The sequence below is a fragment of the Lingula anatina genome, chromosome 7, assembly GCF_051362555.1.
Source record: "Lingula anatina isolate TDL-2025a chromosome 7, LinAna3.0, whole genome shotgun sequence".
Lineage (NCBI taxonomy): Eukaryota > Metazoa > Brachiopoda > Lingulata > Lingulida > Lingulidae > Lingula > Lingula anatina.
The window spans coordinates 19,716,525-19,732,505 of NC_141773.1; the positions used below are offsets into that span (position 1 = coordinate 19,716,525).

Genomic DNA, 15,981 nt, shown 5'->3' on the forward strand with positions numbered 1-15,981 from the left:
ACGTCCCAGCCGGACGCAAGGAACCTAAAAACCGTGCGTCCAAAACGTAGTTGGGACCTAGGCTTAACTTTTCGACATGATCAACAGCCGCTTCGTGCGATCTAGCTACGTCCCAGCCGGACGCAAGGAACCTAAAAACCGTGCGTCCAAAACGTAGTTGGGACCTAGGCTTAAGGAGGCACCCACCCACCCACTTCGTGCGACACGGATTCGGGTAAATAAAATCAAGGAGCGAACGTCTGGTAAAACCGTGAAAGGGAATAAAGTCCCTGAATATACCCCCTACCAGGGAGACAGCTTGGTTTTTCACTAGATATTCATAGATATGTCTCTAGCGTGCAGTTTTCTGTACCGTCACAGTAGAGAATTATACGATGGATAAGCCAGAATCATCTGTGGCCCTGGTACTTGTTGAGGGTAGCCTAAGTGCATGGCGGTGTCTCTCAAAAATCTACTGATACAGCCATCATGTAACTCTCGATGTAGTGAATACCCTTTTCAGTGCGCTTTCTGTTCCCACAAACTGAGAAAACGAGCTGTTTCCCTGACCTGTCTTGCCCTTATTTTAAATAAGAAGAGAAAAAGAAAATAGTTGAAGCCTTTTAAACTTTTTTTATCGGTATATCTTTTGTTATGGTAACAAAATAATATGAATTGATTTTCATTGAAAAGCTTATTGTGGTGCATTCGACGCACTCTTTTTTAAGAATCAATAGGTCCTTTCTATAAAGTGTGTTTGGCAGGCTTAAATGGCTCGCTTTGAATTATGACAGAACTACAACCTGCTGGATAACTTCCGCCCTTGCTCTCAAAACTTGGCGAATAATTATATACATCTCCGGCCTCAAGATGGGAAATGAGGATATGGAAGTGCTTGTTTCCAAACCTGTTCCAAAGCAGCGGGCACTGACCAAAAAGCTGGTAAATTTGAATGTTTCAGAAGATTGTTAGACGATCAGTAAGATTTTATATACATAAAAGCGTATTAGAAATTAACAGATTAATGCTCTTGATCATGGACCCATCTACTGGATCGTAGTTTTGATAATAAAATAAGCATCTTTATCATTGAATAAAAATGAATTAAAAACTAAGTTTTTTTTTTCGTAGGCTATGTATACAAGAGCTTTAGCGGATATAGATTGCGGGGATATTGACGGAAGCAAATCGAAGAAACTGCCCGATGGAGATTTGATCAAGGTGAAGATAGAAAGAAAGGCCTGCAATCCAAAACAGATAGGGTTCAGGCTCAAACTCGGTCCTGACGTCGATTGGAGGAAAGAGCTCAAGCTTGTTGAAGACACCATGCAGAAACCCGACATACAGCTTTGCCGTTGTCAGGACGACCGGAGAGAACACGTGGTCTATGTGATGGCAGATCTGCTCGAGACTCACCAGTTAGTCCTTTGTAAGGCTAAGACCTTCGGTGTGATGAAACCGATTTACCTGGTTCAAGACGCCCCTGTAATAATAAAAGGAGGGGAAGTTTACACTTTCGAGTGGATTAAAGACTAGAAAGACACTAAAGACAATAAGTATACTGTCAGTTGAATTGGACAGTGTTTCACGTTCAACTTGGTACCGAGTCAAAAAATATTGAAATGTTAAGAAACTTTTTTTTAGGATTCACAATTATTGTGGTATATTTTTCACTTAGTCCGCTGTCCAGGTAACAATTAATCGGTGCAGCTTAATTCGTATCATTACACAAGCTTTCAAATCCACTACGTAAAGTTTGGTTCCTATTTTAACTTAACCCAATCTTCCATAAAGTGTTTCGTATATCTTAAGCCGTTTACTTCTATCAAGGACGTATATTATACGCCCTTGCTTCTATGCAACAACCTCCATTAAATTTTAATCAAGACATCTTGTAAAAACAAGTTATTGAATATTCAAACATCGTAGCATTTGGATTATGTGTGGGAATAGCTTTAACAAAAGTACGGTGAAATAAATCCTAGCTTGAGTTTTGTTATTTAGTTTTTGTTATAGCAGAAGCAGTTTGTATCGCTCTTAAATGCAAATTCCTTATGTGATTCAATAAAGCAAAAAAAAAAAAAAAAAAAAAAATCTACATACATCTCATAATCTTGTTTAGCTTTCAGCCTTCCAGTAGTAACGGACCTGAAATTTGTACTTGAATCAAAAGCCCAGTGTATTGCAGATGTTTGATGAAGTCGATTTACAAATAAATACGTTCGTCGACTAAATGCAGCATTGCAGCATTGGTTTTGTGCGTCATCTACTTTGGTTTAAAAAAAGTGGATCTGGTTTCCCTGACCTATCTTGCCCTTCTTTTAAAAGAGAAGAAAAAGAGACTTTTTGAAAGTCTAATCAACCGATCTTGTTGATAGACTAATATTATGTTTGTTGAATATGTTATTTCTTTGCATTCAACAAGCACCTTTTTCTAAGAAGTCGATCAATAGGGACATCTCATAAAGCCTTCGTTCGACAGGCTTAATTTAAGTCGACCTGATCACTCCCGCTGTCTTGTGGCTGAGCTCCGAACTTCTGAGAATCTGTTGGATAACGCTCCTGCTCTCAAAAATTGGCGAAAAATTATAAATGTCCGCCTTCAGAATGGGAATTGAGGATATGGAATACCTGGGCGAAACACCTGTTCCAAAGCAGCGGCCACTCGCCAAAAAACTGGCAAGTTTTAATGTTTCATAAGATTCTGAAGTTTATTAGACATGAATTTGCATTTGTATTTACATTCTAGCGAGTCAAGAATAGAGTTATGTATATTTAAAATGGGTTTTGTTTCTTTGTTGTTTGTTTTTGTTTGTTTCGTTTTAAGCTTGGAAAAAAAACTTCATAAATGAAAATTCGCCATCTCTTCCATGTAATTCTCACGGCAGATATATTTTACCTATCTCCTTTAGGTATTGGCATTTTTTAAACTTTGAATATGTGCACCATAATAGGGAGGTTTCGCAAACAACAATACACGAAAGTATATGAGGTCGCTAGTCTGCCATATTTGAAGATGGAATGGGTGGTGAGAGGTGGCATAGGTAGAAAAGCTCTTTAGACAGTGTGATTTACCCACTTCCACATGAAATAAGGCACCATAAAGACGATGGAAGGGACAAATATGTCTTTATATACCAAAAACTATGAATGTCAACGAGCGTTTATTGAATATCACAAAACTCCGCGATTGAAAATTGATTCAGTTCTTAGGGGCTGCAATTATATTTTTGAGCAATCTTCCTCAAAATCTCTCTATGTTGCATTGGTGAGCTAATAAAAACATGCGTAGAGTGACGTGCCTGTGATTCGTTTTTTAACTTAGTCGTTTGCGCCTATTGCCTCCTGGATCTTACCTTACAATGCTTCATCTTCGTATAGTAAATTTTTTCGGTGGACAAAAATGGAAGTAACCCAATTGTCAAACATTTAACGTTTGCTGTGTAAAACAAACAATTCGATGCTTGGCTATCCAAATTCAAATAGAATTGAATAAACCCCTTTGGTCGTAGCAATCGTAAATTGCATAGCGTTGGTCCAAAGTGCTCAATGAGCTGCAGCGACAATGTTTCAATCAGGAAGGAAGCCGCAAGGCACGGAGGGTGAATAACAACTGCACTGTGGTTAAAAGGGGTTTCGTTTTCGATCTGTACCGGTACCTACCTGGCCGCGATGTCATGGGGGGGGGGGGGGGGTTCGGCGCCCGTAGACACTTACGGTGCAAAAAAGTGAACAGAAAATCCTATTCGATATGATCAGTTTCACCGCACGATGCACGTGACAAATATAACATAAGGTTAAAGGATAGGAAGATCGCTTTATAATTGAATTTATGAACCATTTGTTTGATTTTTTTTTAAAGTTCAAATCTTCAGCTTGATTAAATCATAGAGGTTATGAAAATTGTGAATCCAACCGAATTCGTATGGCCATCGTCTGCCTCCACACAGACGCCTTACCTGGCGAAGGGGGACAAATGGGCAGTAAAGGCCTACGGCCACCGCACAGAAATGGCATGGCAAATGTAACCGAGGCTATGATTTGTTTCATGAAACAAATTTAGGCCTTCGGCATCATCATGACTTTGTATTGTACTTAGGAAAAGGTGTGTTTATTTTTTATAGGCTACGTATACAAGACCTTTAGAAGATATAGATTGCGGAAGCATTGACGGAAGCAAATCAAAGAAACTACCCGATGGAGATTTAATCAAGGTGGACATATTAAAAGGGGATTGCAATCCCAAACAGATTGGGTACAAGCTCAAACTCGGTCCTGACGTCGATTGGAGGAAAGAGCTCAAGCTTGTTGAAGACACCATGCAGAAGCCCGACATACAACTTTGCCGTTGTCAGGACGGTCGGAGAGAACACGTGGTCTATGTGATGGCAGATCTCCTCGCGACTCACCAGTTAGTCCTCTGTAAGGCTAAGACCTTAGGTGCGATGAAACCGATTTACCTGGTTCAAGATGCTCCTGAAAAAATAAGAGGAGGATCTCTTATCACTTTCGAGTGGATTAAAGACTAGAAAGACAGTTAAGCCAATAAGTGCATTGTCGATGGAAATGGCTCCCATATGCCGAGTTATGAGTTTGTCCAATGCATAAAGTTTGGTTCCTGTCTGTAATTTAGCTTGATTTTCTGCACAGTGTTTTAAATATCTTAGCCTTTTAATTCTTTGCAATATTTTCAAAACATTTTTAACATCTTCAGTAAATTTTAATGAGGTCATTTTGTAAATACAACTAACTGATTATTCAAAGAGTATGTATATACATAATTATGGATTATTTGCTTATAAGTTCCTTTTACAAAATACCAGATGTGGTGACATATTTTCGTGGTTTGTTCTCTGCTTTTTGTTATAACAAGTATTTGTGATGCTCTTTTACGTATGTTCATTGCGATTCAATAAAGTTTCTAAAAAAGGAACAGCCGTCCAGTTATTTAGTAATCCTCTCATAAATGATAATTGAACAGATATTAATTCGACCCTCTAGTTTGTAAAAGTACTAGTCCTCCATATGGCAAAGTAATGTATGACACATAACTGCTGCGAGTGCAATAAAATGATTGTTCAAATAAGGGTTGGCGAAAACGACCGAAGATTATATTCTAATTAGGGCACAGAAAGAAAGTAGAAAATATCTGTTCAAATAACATCTCAAAATATTTCATTTTTAGGCTCCATCGTCCGTTTATATTTTTTTCATATTTTCTAACTGACATATTTTTGACATGTTTTTATTATGCACTTCGGGAGATTTTTTTTTCAATGTGAAATTTCAACTTGAAAACTGTAAGTTTACTCCATTGCTCTGTAACAGCTGGTGCACGGACTGCACTTGTCGTCATCATCAACTGATCATGAGTTGGAAAGTTTTCATTTATGATAGATCCAGATATTGATTTACCTGTTGACTGTTTCGTCTGTTCACTCTGACAGACTTGGTCACAACTGAATTACCTTTTCAGGATCTATCATAAACGAAAACTTTCCAACTATCAAAACTGAGGTCCAATGAAACTATTTTAACATGATCGTGAGTCGGGCCAATCCAGGGTTCTGTAACTATAAAGCATTGCGAATTGCGAATAGCGATATCATCTTTCATTTCGAGGCTATTATATGGGGCGACTGTCCTGACAGTCTGCTAAACGTATTTACATTACATGCAGATTACCGCTATCGTTGTTTGACTTGGTGGGTTCTCTTTACAGGCTTATTGAGAAAAATGGATCTGGTTTCACTAACCTCGCATGTCCTTATTTTAAAAGAATTGTAGACATTGGACATTTTCAAGATCTTATTGTTGGCTTTGCATTATAAAATTGACGTTTGTTGTATATAGGTTAAGTTGTCGCATTCAGCAAACACCTTTTTCTAAGAAGTCGTTCAATATATAGGCCCATTTCTTAAATCCTTATTTCGTTCGACAGGCTTAAGTCGACCTGATCACTCCCGCTGTCTTGTAGCTGAGCTCCGCAATCCTGCCAATCTGTTGCAAGACATCCTTACTTAACTTGGCATTAAAGTACAAATGTCCGGCCTTAGCATGGGGAATGAAGACAAAGAATTTGCGCAAGCCCAATCTGCACCTGCATCGAAGCAACGGGCACTCACCAAAAAACTGGTAAATGTTTGTTTCTTAGGTTTCTGAAGATTATAAGTCGTCCAGTTGAGGGTTTAAATACATGCCTGCATACTGAAAATCGGATTTTGTTAAATGAGCGTGTATTTTATTCTCTTCTTTGTCTTCCACTTGGCAACAATAAACATAGAAACAAAAGTTTGTCATCAGTTGCGCCTAACTTTGACATGTTATTGCAGTCCAGTCCAGTCCGCGAACCAAATAGTGAGCACCCAGGTTTTTTTATATGATGCGTGTTTATTTTCTATAATACAAACAATTCATGACAGATAAATGTTGTACGGATCTTTGCTCAACATTCGTCTCTATCTTTTTAGTTGATAATGGCGCTTCTGTCATGTACTTTTCACGTAAGATGTATTCTCCCTTGTTTGACAATCCAAATATTGAACAGAGGATCTTGCAAACTTGAATAAAAAGGTTTTTAATGCCTTCGACGCATTAAATGGTTGCTTGAATTTAGAAAAATTTTTGTAGGCTCTGTACTCAAGAACTTTTGATGAAATAAACTGCGGAAACATCAACGAGAGTGCGGCTGCAGAACATCCAGCCAAAGTGAAAAAACTGCCCGACGGAGATTTAATCAAGGTGGATACAGCAGAAAGCGCCTGCAATCCAAATCAGATTGGGTTCAAGCTCAAAATGGGTTCTGATGTCGATTGGAGGAAAGAACTCAGGCTTGTTGAAGACACCATGCAGAAGCCTGACATACAGCTTTGCCGTTGTCAGGACGGTCGGAGAGAACACGTGGTCTATGTGATGGCAGATCTACTCGAGACTCACCAGTTAGTCCTCTGTAAGGCTAAGACATTCGGTATGATGAAGCCGGTTTACCTGGTCCAAGACGCTCCTGAAAAAATAAGAGGAGGATCTCTTATCACTTTCGAGTGGATTAAAGACTAGAAAGACAGTTAAGCCAATAAGTGCATTGTCCAATGCATAAAGTTTGGTTCCTGTCTGTAATTTAGCTTGATTTTCTGCTCAGTGTTTTAAATATCTTGACCTTTTTATTCTTTGCAACATTTCCAAAACATTTTAAAATTCTTCAGTAAATTTTAATGAGGCCATTTTGTAAATACAAGTATCTGATTATTCAAAGAGTATATACATAATTATGGATTATTTGTTTATAAGTCCTTTTACAAAATACCAGGTGTGGTGACATATTTTCGTGGTTTGCTCTCTGCCTTTTGTTATAACAAGTATTTGTGATGCTCTTTTTCGTATATTCATTATGATTCAATAAAGTTTCTAAAAAAGGAACAGCCGTCCAGTTATTTAGTAATCCTCTCATAAATGATAATTGAACAGATATTATTCGACCCCCCAATTTGTAAAAGTACTAGTCCTCCAAATGACAAAGTAATGTATGACACATTACTGCTGCGAGTGCAATAACATGATTGTTCAAATAAGGGTTGGCGAAAACGACCGAAGATTATATTCTGAATAGGGCAGAGAAAGAAAGCAGAAAATATCTGTTCAAATAACATCTCAAAATATTTCATTTTTAGGCTCCATCGTCCGTTGATATTTTTTTCATATTTTCTAACTGACATATTTTGACATGTTTTTTTATAATGCACATCGGGAGACTTTTTTATGTGAAATAACATCTTGCAAACTGAAAGCGTCTCTATTGCTCCGTATCAGTACTACACGGACTGCACATGTCGTCATCATCAACTGATCATAAAGTTGGAAAGTTTTCATTTATGATAGATCCAGATATTTGATTTACCTGTTGACTGTTTCGTCTATTCACTCTGACAGACTTGGTCACAACTGAATTACCTGTTCAGGATCTATCATAAATGAAAACTGAGATCCAGTGAAACTATTTTCACATGCTCGTGAGTCGGGCCAATCTAGGCCGCAAGTGGCGCACTCGCAACTCCGTTAAAAACAGTCATTAAAAAGCAAGGTTAACAACTTCAATTAAAAAACACAATAAAGGAGTAAATAATTTAGGGGTGTGCGCACCAGGGTATGTTTTTTAAAGACTTGTACGAATGAAAGCGTTCTTCAACTTTTTGTCTGCTGAACGTATTTACATTACATGCAGTATTACTGCTACCGTTGTTTGACTTGGTGCGTTCTCTTTAAAGGGCTATTGAGAAAATGGATCTGGTTTCACTAACCTCGCATGTCCTTATTTTGAAAGAGTTGTAGACATTGGACATTTTAAAAATCTTGCTGTTAGCTTTGCATTATGGTATAAAATTGACGTTTGTTGTAAATAAGTTATGTTGTCGCATTCAGCAAACACCTTTTTTTAAGAAGTCGATCAATGGGCCCATTTTACAAAGACTTTGTTCGACAGGCTTGATTCAAGTCAACCTGATCATACACGCTGTCTTGTGGCTGAGCTTCGAACTCTTGGCAGTCTGTTGGAAGACGGCCTTGCAAAACTTGGAAAAATATTATTCATATCCGGCCATACCATGGGGAATGAAGACAAAGAATTTGCGCAAGCCCCGTCTGTTCCAAAGCAAAGGGCACTCACCAAAAAACTGGTAAATTTTAATATTAATGTTTAGTAGGTTTTGTAGGTCCCCGCATACTGAGAATCAGATTTTGCTTAATAAGGGTGTGCTTTGTTCACGTTTTCACGTCTACCGCTTGGCAAGATAATAATAAACAGATAGACAATAGTTTGACATTAGTTGTTCATAACTGTGACATATAACTGTAGTCCAGTCATGAAAGCATCTGTGAACCAAATAATGTTGTTTTTTTAATAATATAATGAGTGTTTATTTTATTATAATACAAATATATTCATGACAGATGGATGTATGTAAGGAACTTTGCGCAAGTTTCGCCTTTATCTTTTTAGTGGATAATGGCGCTCTTTTTCATGTACTTATCAAAGCAAATGCATCCCTCCTTGATATGTTCACCTTTAAAATTACCAGTATTTGTTACCCTTGAACATGTAAATGAAACTTTTGCCTCATCCAGACACACTTTGGATGACAAGAACGGAAATGATAATTTTTCAAAACACAAAAATTCCGTTGAGCAAAATAAAAATATTCTGGGTGTATGGCAATCCAAATATTGAATGGAGGATCATGTTAACTTCAATAAAATACATTTGAATACATTTGACGCATTCAATGGGTTCTATTTCTAATAATAAAACTTATCTCTCTATCCATCAGTTTGGATGAAAAAAATTGGCCTGCAGTGTGATCACATGGTTGCTTGAAGACCAGAAAATGTGTTTCTTTTTCTAGGCCACGTACACAATAACTTTAGAGGATATAGAGGGCGGGAGCACGGCTGCAGAACAAGCAGCCAAATTGAAAAAATTGCCCGATGGAGATTTAATCAAGGTGGATAAAAAAGAAAACGCCTGCTATCCAAATCAGATTGGGTACAGGCTCAAACTGGGTTCTAATGTCCATTGGAGGAAAGAGCTCAAACTTGTTGAAGACACCATGCAGAAGCCCGACATACAGCTTTGCCGTTGTCAGGACGATCGGAGAGAACATGAAGTCTATGTAAAGGCAGATCTCTTTGAGACTCACCAGTTAATCCTCTGTAAAGCTAAGACCTTAGGTGTGACGAAACCGGTATACCTGATCCAAGACGCTCCTGAAAAAATAAGAGGAGGAACCTTTATCACTTTCGAGTGGATTAAAGACTAGAAAGACACTTGTATATCGTCAATTAAATTGTGTCCAATGTGGCGTGATAAGATTGCTAAGAAAATAATAATCCTTTTAAAACGTTAAGAAATCCTACCAATACCATGATAACTCAAAGGAGAATATGAATTAAGTTTGGATCCTCCTTGAAACTTTTCTTAATTTCCTATACCGACTTTCGCGTATATTAAGCTGCCTAATTACTGTAAGTGACAGTCTGTTTCTAAGACATACATCTTCTGTAAATTTTAGTCCAAACATCTTGTTAATGTAAGTTATTGATTATTGGAAATTAAAGGGATAATAACTCTTCGTATGAGATCTATATTTCACAATAAAAACATTGTGAACAACTCATAGAAATATAATACATTCTGTTTTACCACAAAAACGGTAGTTATAGCTATTGGTCTGATATCTGAGCGTCTTTAGATCACGTGACCTCCATTGATGGCTATACTCTGTTATAATCTCTTAAGAGATTATAAAAAAAAAACTTAAAAAAAAACAGGTAGTAACTTTGAATGTAAAAATGGATTCATTAACCGTTGGTAAGTATGGGAAAATTGTTGTTTACTCCAGGAAAAATATTTTTTTGGCCAAAACGAAGAGTTATTATCCCTTTAAAATACTAGCCTGTGGATAATGTGTAAATGAGTTTTTTTAACAAAAATAATAAGATGTGTCTTTGTGGTTTGTTCTCCGTTTCTGTTATAGCAGAAGTGTTTGTGAAGCTTTTTGTAATTTAGTTATATATTTTAATAAAGTAATGAAAAAATTATAGAAAAAATAGCCCCTTTACTTTCTAATTTTCTTAACCCTGGCATATTTTTCAACATATTCCTGCCAGCTGGGGGTCGTACGGCTGGGGTGGTTTACGACCCCATTGCATTATTGATGAAATGCCGACATTTTTGTTAGTTAAATGCGGTAGTGGTGACACTTTTTGGTTGGGGAAAATGTATGAATGTATGAATCTTCAAGTTATTGATTATTGGAAAATAATAGCGTTGTTCTTTTTTATGTAAATTACAGTATTTATTCGATTTAATTAAACGATAAAAATATTATAGAAAAAAATAATCTCATTAGGCCTATTTTCTAATCTTTTTAATTTAGCTTTGTTACTGAAACCTTTAAGTTTCATGACAGGCTAATATGTAGGCCTATTGCTGAGAGCCATAGGGTTATGGGGAAGGGAATTTTAAAAATATTTACTATGTTTTACCATAAATTAACAAAGTTTAATAAATGAATGTATAAATAAATAAAAGATGGAGATGAAGCAAAATACGCTGACTACAAAATAAGTGCTTTTTTACCAGTGTTTATTCAGTCATGAACTGCTGATTAAATGATTTGCATCTGTCAATAATCGCCCTCATGTTTCACTATAATAGATTTGGATATTAAGAAAACATGAGGAAAAAAATCGATCTAAAATCAGTGTTTTTCAATTTTTTTTCCAATTTGAAACGGTACTGGATTTTTATTTCAACCACGTTCTGCAAGTGAGAGACGAGTTATCTTTAGGATATAGACTGATATACTACATGTATCTGACCATAGGTTCCGCTAATGTCTGTTACAAAATTATTGTACTATTTTAGAGGCCCCTTATATCAGAGGGTTAGACTGATGTATGTGTCATGTGTAAGATAAAGCGAAACCAGATACATGTAAGCCTTGACAATCACTGACTGCTACATTAGATGGTCGCATAAGTAACGGAGACCCTCCCCATCCTCCCTCCCCCCGGCGTCCGACCCAGATTCGGGTAAAACATTTCGAAATTAGAGAAGCCTGAATAGGCCCACTACTAGAGTGACATATTGATTTTGCACCAGATATTCACATATGTTTAACAAAAGAACACGTCAGTCGGCTTTTAGTCTTTTGAACGCTTTTACATAATATGCAGTATTACCGCTATCGTTGTTTGACTTGTTTCATTGAAAAAAAAATGGATCTGGTTTCGCAAACCTCCCTTGACCTTATTTTAAGAGCAGTATCGATAGGACTATTAGATTTACATTAAAATGTCAAATTTTATCTCTGCGATCGTAAAAACGCCGGAAAAAGTCCGACAAGTTCGAACAGCGCGCCTCGTTAGAGAATCAAAATATAGGTCAAGGTTTGTCCCAAGGTCACCACGCATGCGGGTGTGCAGAAGTGAGCGGCATCCAAGATGGCGTTTTTACAGCGGTGGGTCCTGAAGGGGGTTAACTTTGGAATAAGTAAGTGACAGCAGCATTATTTGTCTTGTAAGAGTCTCTTTAAATAGTTCGATTAACTAAGAATGAAAAAGTATCGCCTTCTACTTGTATGTTCAACTGTAATCACTTTGTCAGACGTTGCCATTCTCCAAGGTTCACTCGGCATTTCCCTGACGGTCTGCAGTCACTGGTCAGATAAAACAGCATTTATTCTAGCTCACTTGTCTCCTGGTGTAAGGTGATTTTGGAAAAAATAAAATTTTTATTGAAAAAATATAGTTAAATAGTCTGCTGCCCCCATCTCAATATATCAAGTACTCTTTGACTTTGAAAAGTATGATTACACCAAGGGCAGAGGCTAACCGATTCTCTAATCTCTGTCCCGAGTCCTTTTGACTAGCCTATTGAAAGATATCCGCAAAATGACGGAACACAAATTATATAGCGTGGCTAAAAAGGCTTTTTAGGAGAAATGGTCTCATTGCACTGATTCTTATCACACTCCTCTCTCAGACTCCATTTTGCCCCCTCTTTTTTTTGAAATCTTAATAAAGATGCATTTAAATTGACATGTCTAATAATTGCCACTAAACCCAACCATATAGTTTTAAATAGCATGTTTTTAAAATATACCACAGGGTAACATTATATACTGTAAAATTATATTTGAACAGATATTTTCCGCTTTCTTTCTGTGCTATATTTAACCCTCAGTCATTTTTACCGGGTGTGACTGAAATGCGCAATACACTGCAATACAGCGCAACACAGCGCAATACACTTGATAACACAAGTCCAGTTGCAAGTAAACACAGGAAAGGGTAATCTCAAATAAAATAGGGTGATATAAAAGCAAAATATAGTACATAGTAATTAATATTGCTGATACAACTTGACAATTTTTTCATTGTTTGGTCAGCCGCCATGTTGGTGAGTAGCTCTTCTTGGCCAGTAATATATCCAAGAAGAGCCACTCGCCAACATGGCTGCCAACCGGACAATATAAAAGTCTTGCTGATTTGTTAAGTTATATCAACGATATTACTTACCTAGTAATATATAGGTTGTTTTTATATCACCCTACTTTGCTGGGAATGGTCATTTCTTTTGTGTAATTGCAACTGGATTTGATTTTTGAAGTGTATTGCACTGTGTTGCACTGTATTGCGGTGTATTGCGCATTTCAGTCACACCGATTTTTACCAACTCTCATGGGAATAACTGTGCCATACATTTCTACCCCATTTGGCAGGCTTAGTTGACTGGTGGAAGGTAAATGGGATAAATTTTGATACAACTGAAGGCAGGCAAACAATAGTGGCCAGCTTAGTAGCCATTCCTCCATCCTCCATCCAGTAGTGGTGTCTTTCCTATTCCTTTAGTGATAAATCTGACATATGTGATTCCAGAGACCGTCGACTTTGCCACGCCAAGGCTGCAGACTTTCTGGAAGTATGCTAAGGTAGAACTCCAGCCGCCCAGACCCAGTGAACTTTCACAGGTCATCACAGGCTTACAGAAGGGATATGCAAGAATAGACAAGGGCACATGGAGGGAGGTTACTGTAAGAGTAAGTATATATTGCCGCTTCAGTTTTGCTTCTAGACGGGATTCATGGTATGTCACACCCCCTCCCCTTCTTGAATATTATTATTAAAAAGTGTTTTTCCAACTCGTAATGTGTCACCCCCCCCCCCCCCCCCCCATACATAGTAAACCCTAAAGGTGTTGTTACAACTTTATGACAAAATACAGACATTCAAATGTAGCCCCTATGAGATGCTGTATTAAAGAGACTCCTGGTATCTCTCAAAATCCAAATAATGGGCTTAGTAGAGAACACGGGCCCCCTGCTTGCTCTGACACATTCATCAAGCCTTTAACGCATCTTGGGCAGTAATCTTCAGATTATTATTATTTTTATTTTTTATTATTATTTTTTTATTTATTTTTTTTTTGGGGGGGGGGGGGGGGGTGAGGGGTGCTGGGGCACCAGATCCAGCTGGTGCCTGCTGACAAGAGTTAATTCCCCCTGGGCACCCTGTCTGCCTTAATGGCCCCGGGGCAGATAGCCATATTTCACATCCATCCTTACGTACCTGATAATGCACGACAAAATTTAGAAAACACTACCAATGACAACTGGTCACTTCTGTGTACAAACTCCAACAGAAAATCTTTATTGATGCTAGAATTTTTTTTTAAACTGGAACGTTTTTATTGAAGGCTGATGTATATCTTTTACTTCAGCTTCAATTTGACATTTGTTGAATTTGTGTGGAACTTTGCAGGTACTAAAAAGTGCAGTGAAACAAATAACATGCTTAATATCCTGTAAAAAAGTTCCAAATTTTTTCACTTTAAATTTGTTTGTACACTTCAATTCCAATTGAAAATTTTATTAAATTTATTGTTCATATTATTTTGACCAGTGCATAATTTTCCTTGCAGGAAGCTGCTCGTAATGGTTTAGTTGGACTGGAGTTCCTTTTCATCTTCTTTGTCGGAGAACAGATTGGTCGTAGGTCAATTATCGGCTACAACATCCCAGGTCGAAAGTTAAGTCACAGCCCATTTGATCAACCTGGGCACGACTGGTATGATGATGACCATTAACGTAACACAACAGACTTGGACAATATCGCTGTTGGGCAGTTTTCAGTGTGTCCCGGTCTTTAGTCTGACAATCCTAGTACATAGGTAATATTTGCTGTGAAAACTTGTTTCTTGGCTTGTAAGCCAAACTTAGTGATGATGTTGATTTTGGATGTATTGGACAAGATTCAGGAAGGAGGTAAAGCATTGAGCAGAAGAAGAAATGTGGAAAATAACAGACAAATGTTTGTGATACATCAAGTCTGGGTTAACTATTAAATACAACTGTTTGTGAAAAATCGTATTGGTGTACTTGTTTATTTTCTCATTTTTTTCCCCCCTTGATGCACAAAATCAATTTATTTGTGTAACATTAAACAAGGATGATATTTTTCCAACTACCAACAGATTTCCAAATTTTTGAGAGCCAAATATCATTGGTCTAGGCCACCCCCTAGACCCCATGCCATGTTTTCCAACTTTTTCACTAGATTTGCAGGATCAACAAAATTCTTTTACTACTCTCATAGACTGCATGCTTCCTTGAATCTCTCAGTCACCTGTACTTCTAGAGTTAGTTATTTTTAAAGTATCAATTAAAATGTCAATCACAGGGATGAGACAGTTCTCACTGAGAAAGTAGGAAAATTGGCCAGGGATCCAGGGTATACGATTCTCAAGAATGACCCCAAAAAAGACAGAATTCCAACAGAAGTTGGAAAAGTCTCATCAGTGCAATCAAAAATATCAACCTCTAACTGGTTCCTTTTAGGGAAAGTGGATTATTAATATAATTATCCATTTTACTCTCTTCATTAACATTAATGTTAAATTTCAAAGCTATAAAAAAGCAGTGGAATTACATATGGTACAGAATATCAAAACTGCTAATTGACCAGAAAAACCTGCCGAAGATGAAAAAAAATCTGAGATTAAAACCGAATGGGGCATACAGGGCTTTTAAGTCTATACAACATGCCCCCAGTTTCAGGAATTACTAGCAACTAACATTAACACCAGCTTGCCTCTGCTGCTTTCGTCACCTGACAAGGTTAGCTAAAAAATGGGGGTTAGTTTACACAAGGAGTGACAGGCTCCTTGGTTTACACTAACCTTGTACATGAATAATGTCATTAAATTTTTTCAAAAATATATTTGGCATGTTTTTGAAAGCATTACAGCTGGGAACAAATAAGAGGGCAATGGAAGAATAATAAAAGAACTAAAAACAACAGACAAAATTATCAGTGGAAACTTCATCTTAATTTGAATGGATACATGTACCTGAAATTCATCTTCAACTTTGCATTCTACGCAAAAAGTTACAACCCTTATCTTCATTACATCTGTAAATACTGCTTTTAAATAAACAAAATGACATT

The 15,981-nt window shown here is 37.3% G+C and overlaps 5 protein-coding genes and 1 long non-coding RNA gene across 6 annotated transcripts; 5 read left to right on the plus strand and 1 right to left on the minus strand.

The window, feature by feature from the left end:
- Positions 1-597: 597 nt before the first annotated feature.
- LOC147760850 (uncharacterized) lies at positions 598-2,214 on the minus strand. The gene is made up of 2 exons (XR_015335490.1): positions 2,083-2,214; positions 598-1,462 (listed from the first exon to the last, which is right to left on the minus strand). It is a non-coding gene; the product is annotated as an uncharacterized LOC147760850 (long non-coding RNA).
- Positions 789-2,073, plus strand: LOC147760851 (uncharacterized). The gene is made up of 2 exons (XM_087017839.1): positions 789-921; positions 1,111-2,073. Exons 1-2 carry the CDS (start codon positions 850-852, stop codon positions 1,513-1,515), a joined length of 477 nt encoding a protein of 158 aa, XP_086873965.1. The 5' UTR covers positions 789-849; the 3' UTR covers positions 1,516-2,073.
- A 63-nt stretch (positions 2,215-2,277) lies between the features above and the next one.
- Positions 2,278-4,922, plus strand: LOC106176325 (uncharacterized). The gene is made up of 2 exons (XM_013558662.2): positions 2,278-2,658; positions 4,104-4,922. The coding sequence occupies exons 1-2, from the start codon at positions 2,572-2,574 to the stop codon at positions 4,506-4,508; spliced, it is 492 nt and encodes a 163-aa protein (XP_013414116.2). The 5' UTR covers positions 2,278-2,571; the 3' UTR covers positions 4,509-4,922.
- Positions 4,923-5,972: 1,050 nt separating this feature from the next.
- LOC147760852 (uncharacterized) lies at positions 5,973-7,413 on the plus strand. The gene is made up of 2 exons (XM_087017838.1): positions 5,973-6,114; positions 6,610-7,413. Exons 1-2 carry the CDS (start codon positions 6,022-6,024, stop codon positions 7,033-7,035), a joined length of 519 nt encoding a protein of 172 aa, XP_086873964.1. The 5' UTR covers positions 5,973-6,021; the 3' UTR covers positions 7,036-7,413.
- A 985-nt stretch (positions 7,414-8,398) lies between these two features.
- On the plus strand, positions 8,399-11,728 carry LOC106176328 (uncharacterized). Its single transcript, XM_013558664.2, has 2 exons — positions 8,399-8,648; positions 9,375-11,728. The coding sequence occupies exons 1-2, from the start codon at positions 8,577-8,579 to the stop codon at positions 9,786-9,788; spliced, it is 486 nt and encodes a 161-aa protein (XP_013414118.2). The 5' UTR covers positions 8,399-8,576; the 3' UTR covers positions 9,789-11,728.
- A 132-nt stretch (positions 11,729-11,860) lies between these two features.
- LOC106176320 (ATP synthase F(0) complex subunit g, mitochondrial) lies at positions 11,861-14,901 on the plus strand. The gene is made up of 3 exons (XM_013558657.2): positions 11,861-12,025; positions 13,414-13,574; positions 14,456-14,901. Exons 1-3 carry the CDS (start codon positions 11,977-11,979, stop codon positions 14,618-14,620), a joined length of 375 nt encoding a protein of 124 aa, XP_013414111.1. The 5' UTR covers positions 11,861-11,976; the 3' UTR covers positions 14,621-14,901.
- The last annotated feature ends 1,080 nt before the right edge of the window (positions 14,902-15,981 follow it).

What these genes read in the sequence shown, in the direction of transcription:
- LOC147760851 (XM_087017839.1), top strand. Translation starts at nt 850, where the DNA reads ATGGGAAATGAGGATATGGAAGTGCTTGTTTCCAAACCTGTTCCAAAG. An exon ending in GGGCACTGACCAAAAAGCTG is followed by an intron (nt 922 to 1,110) that starts GTAAATTTGAAT and finishes TTTTTTTCGTAG; the next exon opens with GCTATGTATACAAGAGCTTT.
- LOC106176320 (XM_013558657.2), top strand. Translation starts at nt 11,977, where the DNA reads ATGGCGTTTTTACAGCGGTGGGTCCTGAAGGGGGTTAACTTTGGAATA. An exon ending in GGGGGTTAACTTTGGAATAA is followed by an intron (nt 12,026 to 13,413) that starts GTAAGTGACAGC and finishes ATGTGATTCCAG; the next exon opens with AGACCGTCGACTTTGCCACG. An exon ending in GGAGGGAGGTTACTGTAAGA is followed by an intron (nt 13,575 to 14,455) that starts GTAAGTATATAT and finishes TTTTCCTTGCAG; the next exon opens with GAAGCTGCTCGTAATGGTTT.
- LOC106176328 (XM_013558664.2), top strand. Translation starts at nt 8,577, where the DNA reads ATGGGGAATGAAGACAAAGAATTTGCGCAAGCCCCGTCTGTTCCAAAG. An exon ending in GGGCACTCACCAAAAAACTG is followed by an intron (nt 8,649 to 9,374) that starts GTAAATTTTAAT and finishes TTCTTTTTCTAG; the next exon opens with GCCACGTACACAATAACTTT.
- LOC147760852 (XM_087017838.1), top strand. Translation starts at nt 6,022, where the DNA reads ATGTCCGGCCTTAGCATGGGGAATGAAGACAAAGAATTTGCGCAAGCC. An exon ending in GGGCACTCACCAAAAAACTG is followed by an intron (nt 6,115 to 6,609) that starts GTAAATGTTTGT and finishes AAATTTTTGTAG; the next exon opens with GCTCTGTACTCAAGAACTTT.
- LOC106176325 (XM_013558662.2), top strand. Translation starts at nt 2,572, where the DNA reads ATGTCCGCCTTCAGAATGGGAATTGAGGATATGGAATACCTGGGCGAA. An exon ending in GGCCACTCGCCAAAAAACTG is followed by an intron (nt 2,659 to 4,103) that starts GCAAGTTTTAAT and finishes TATTTTTTATAG; the next exon opens with GCTACGTATACAAGACCTTT.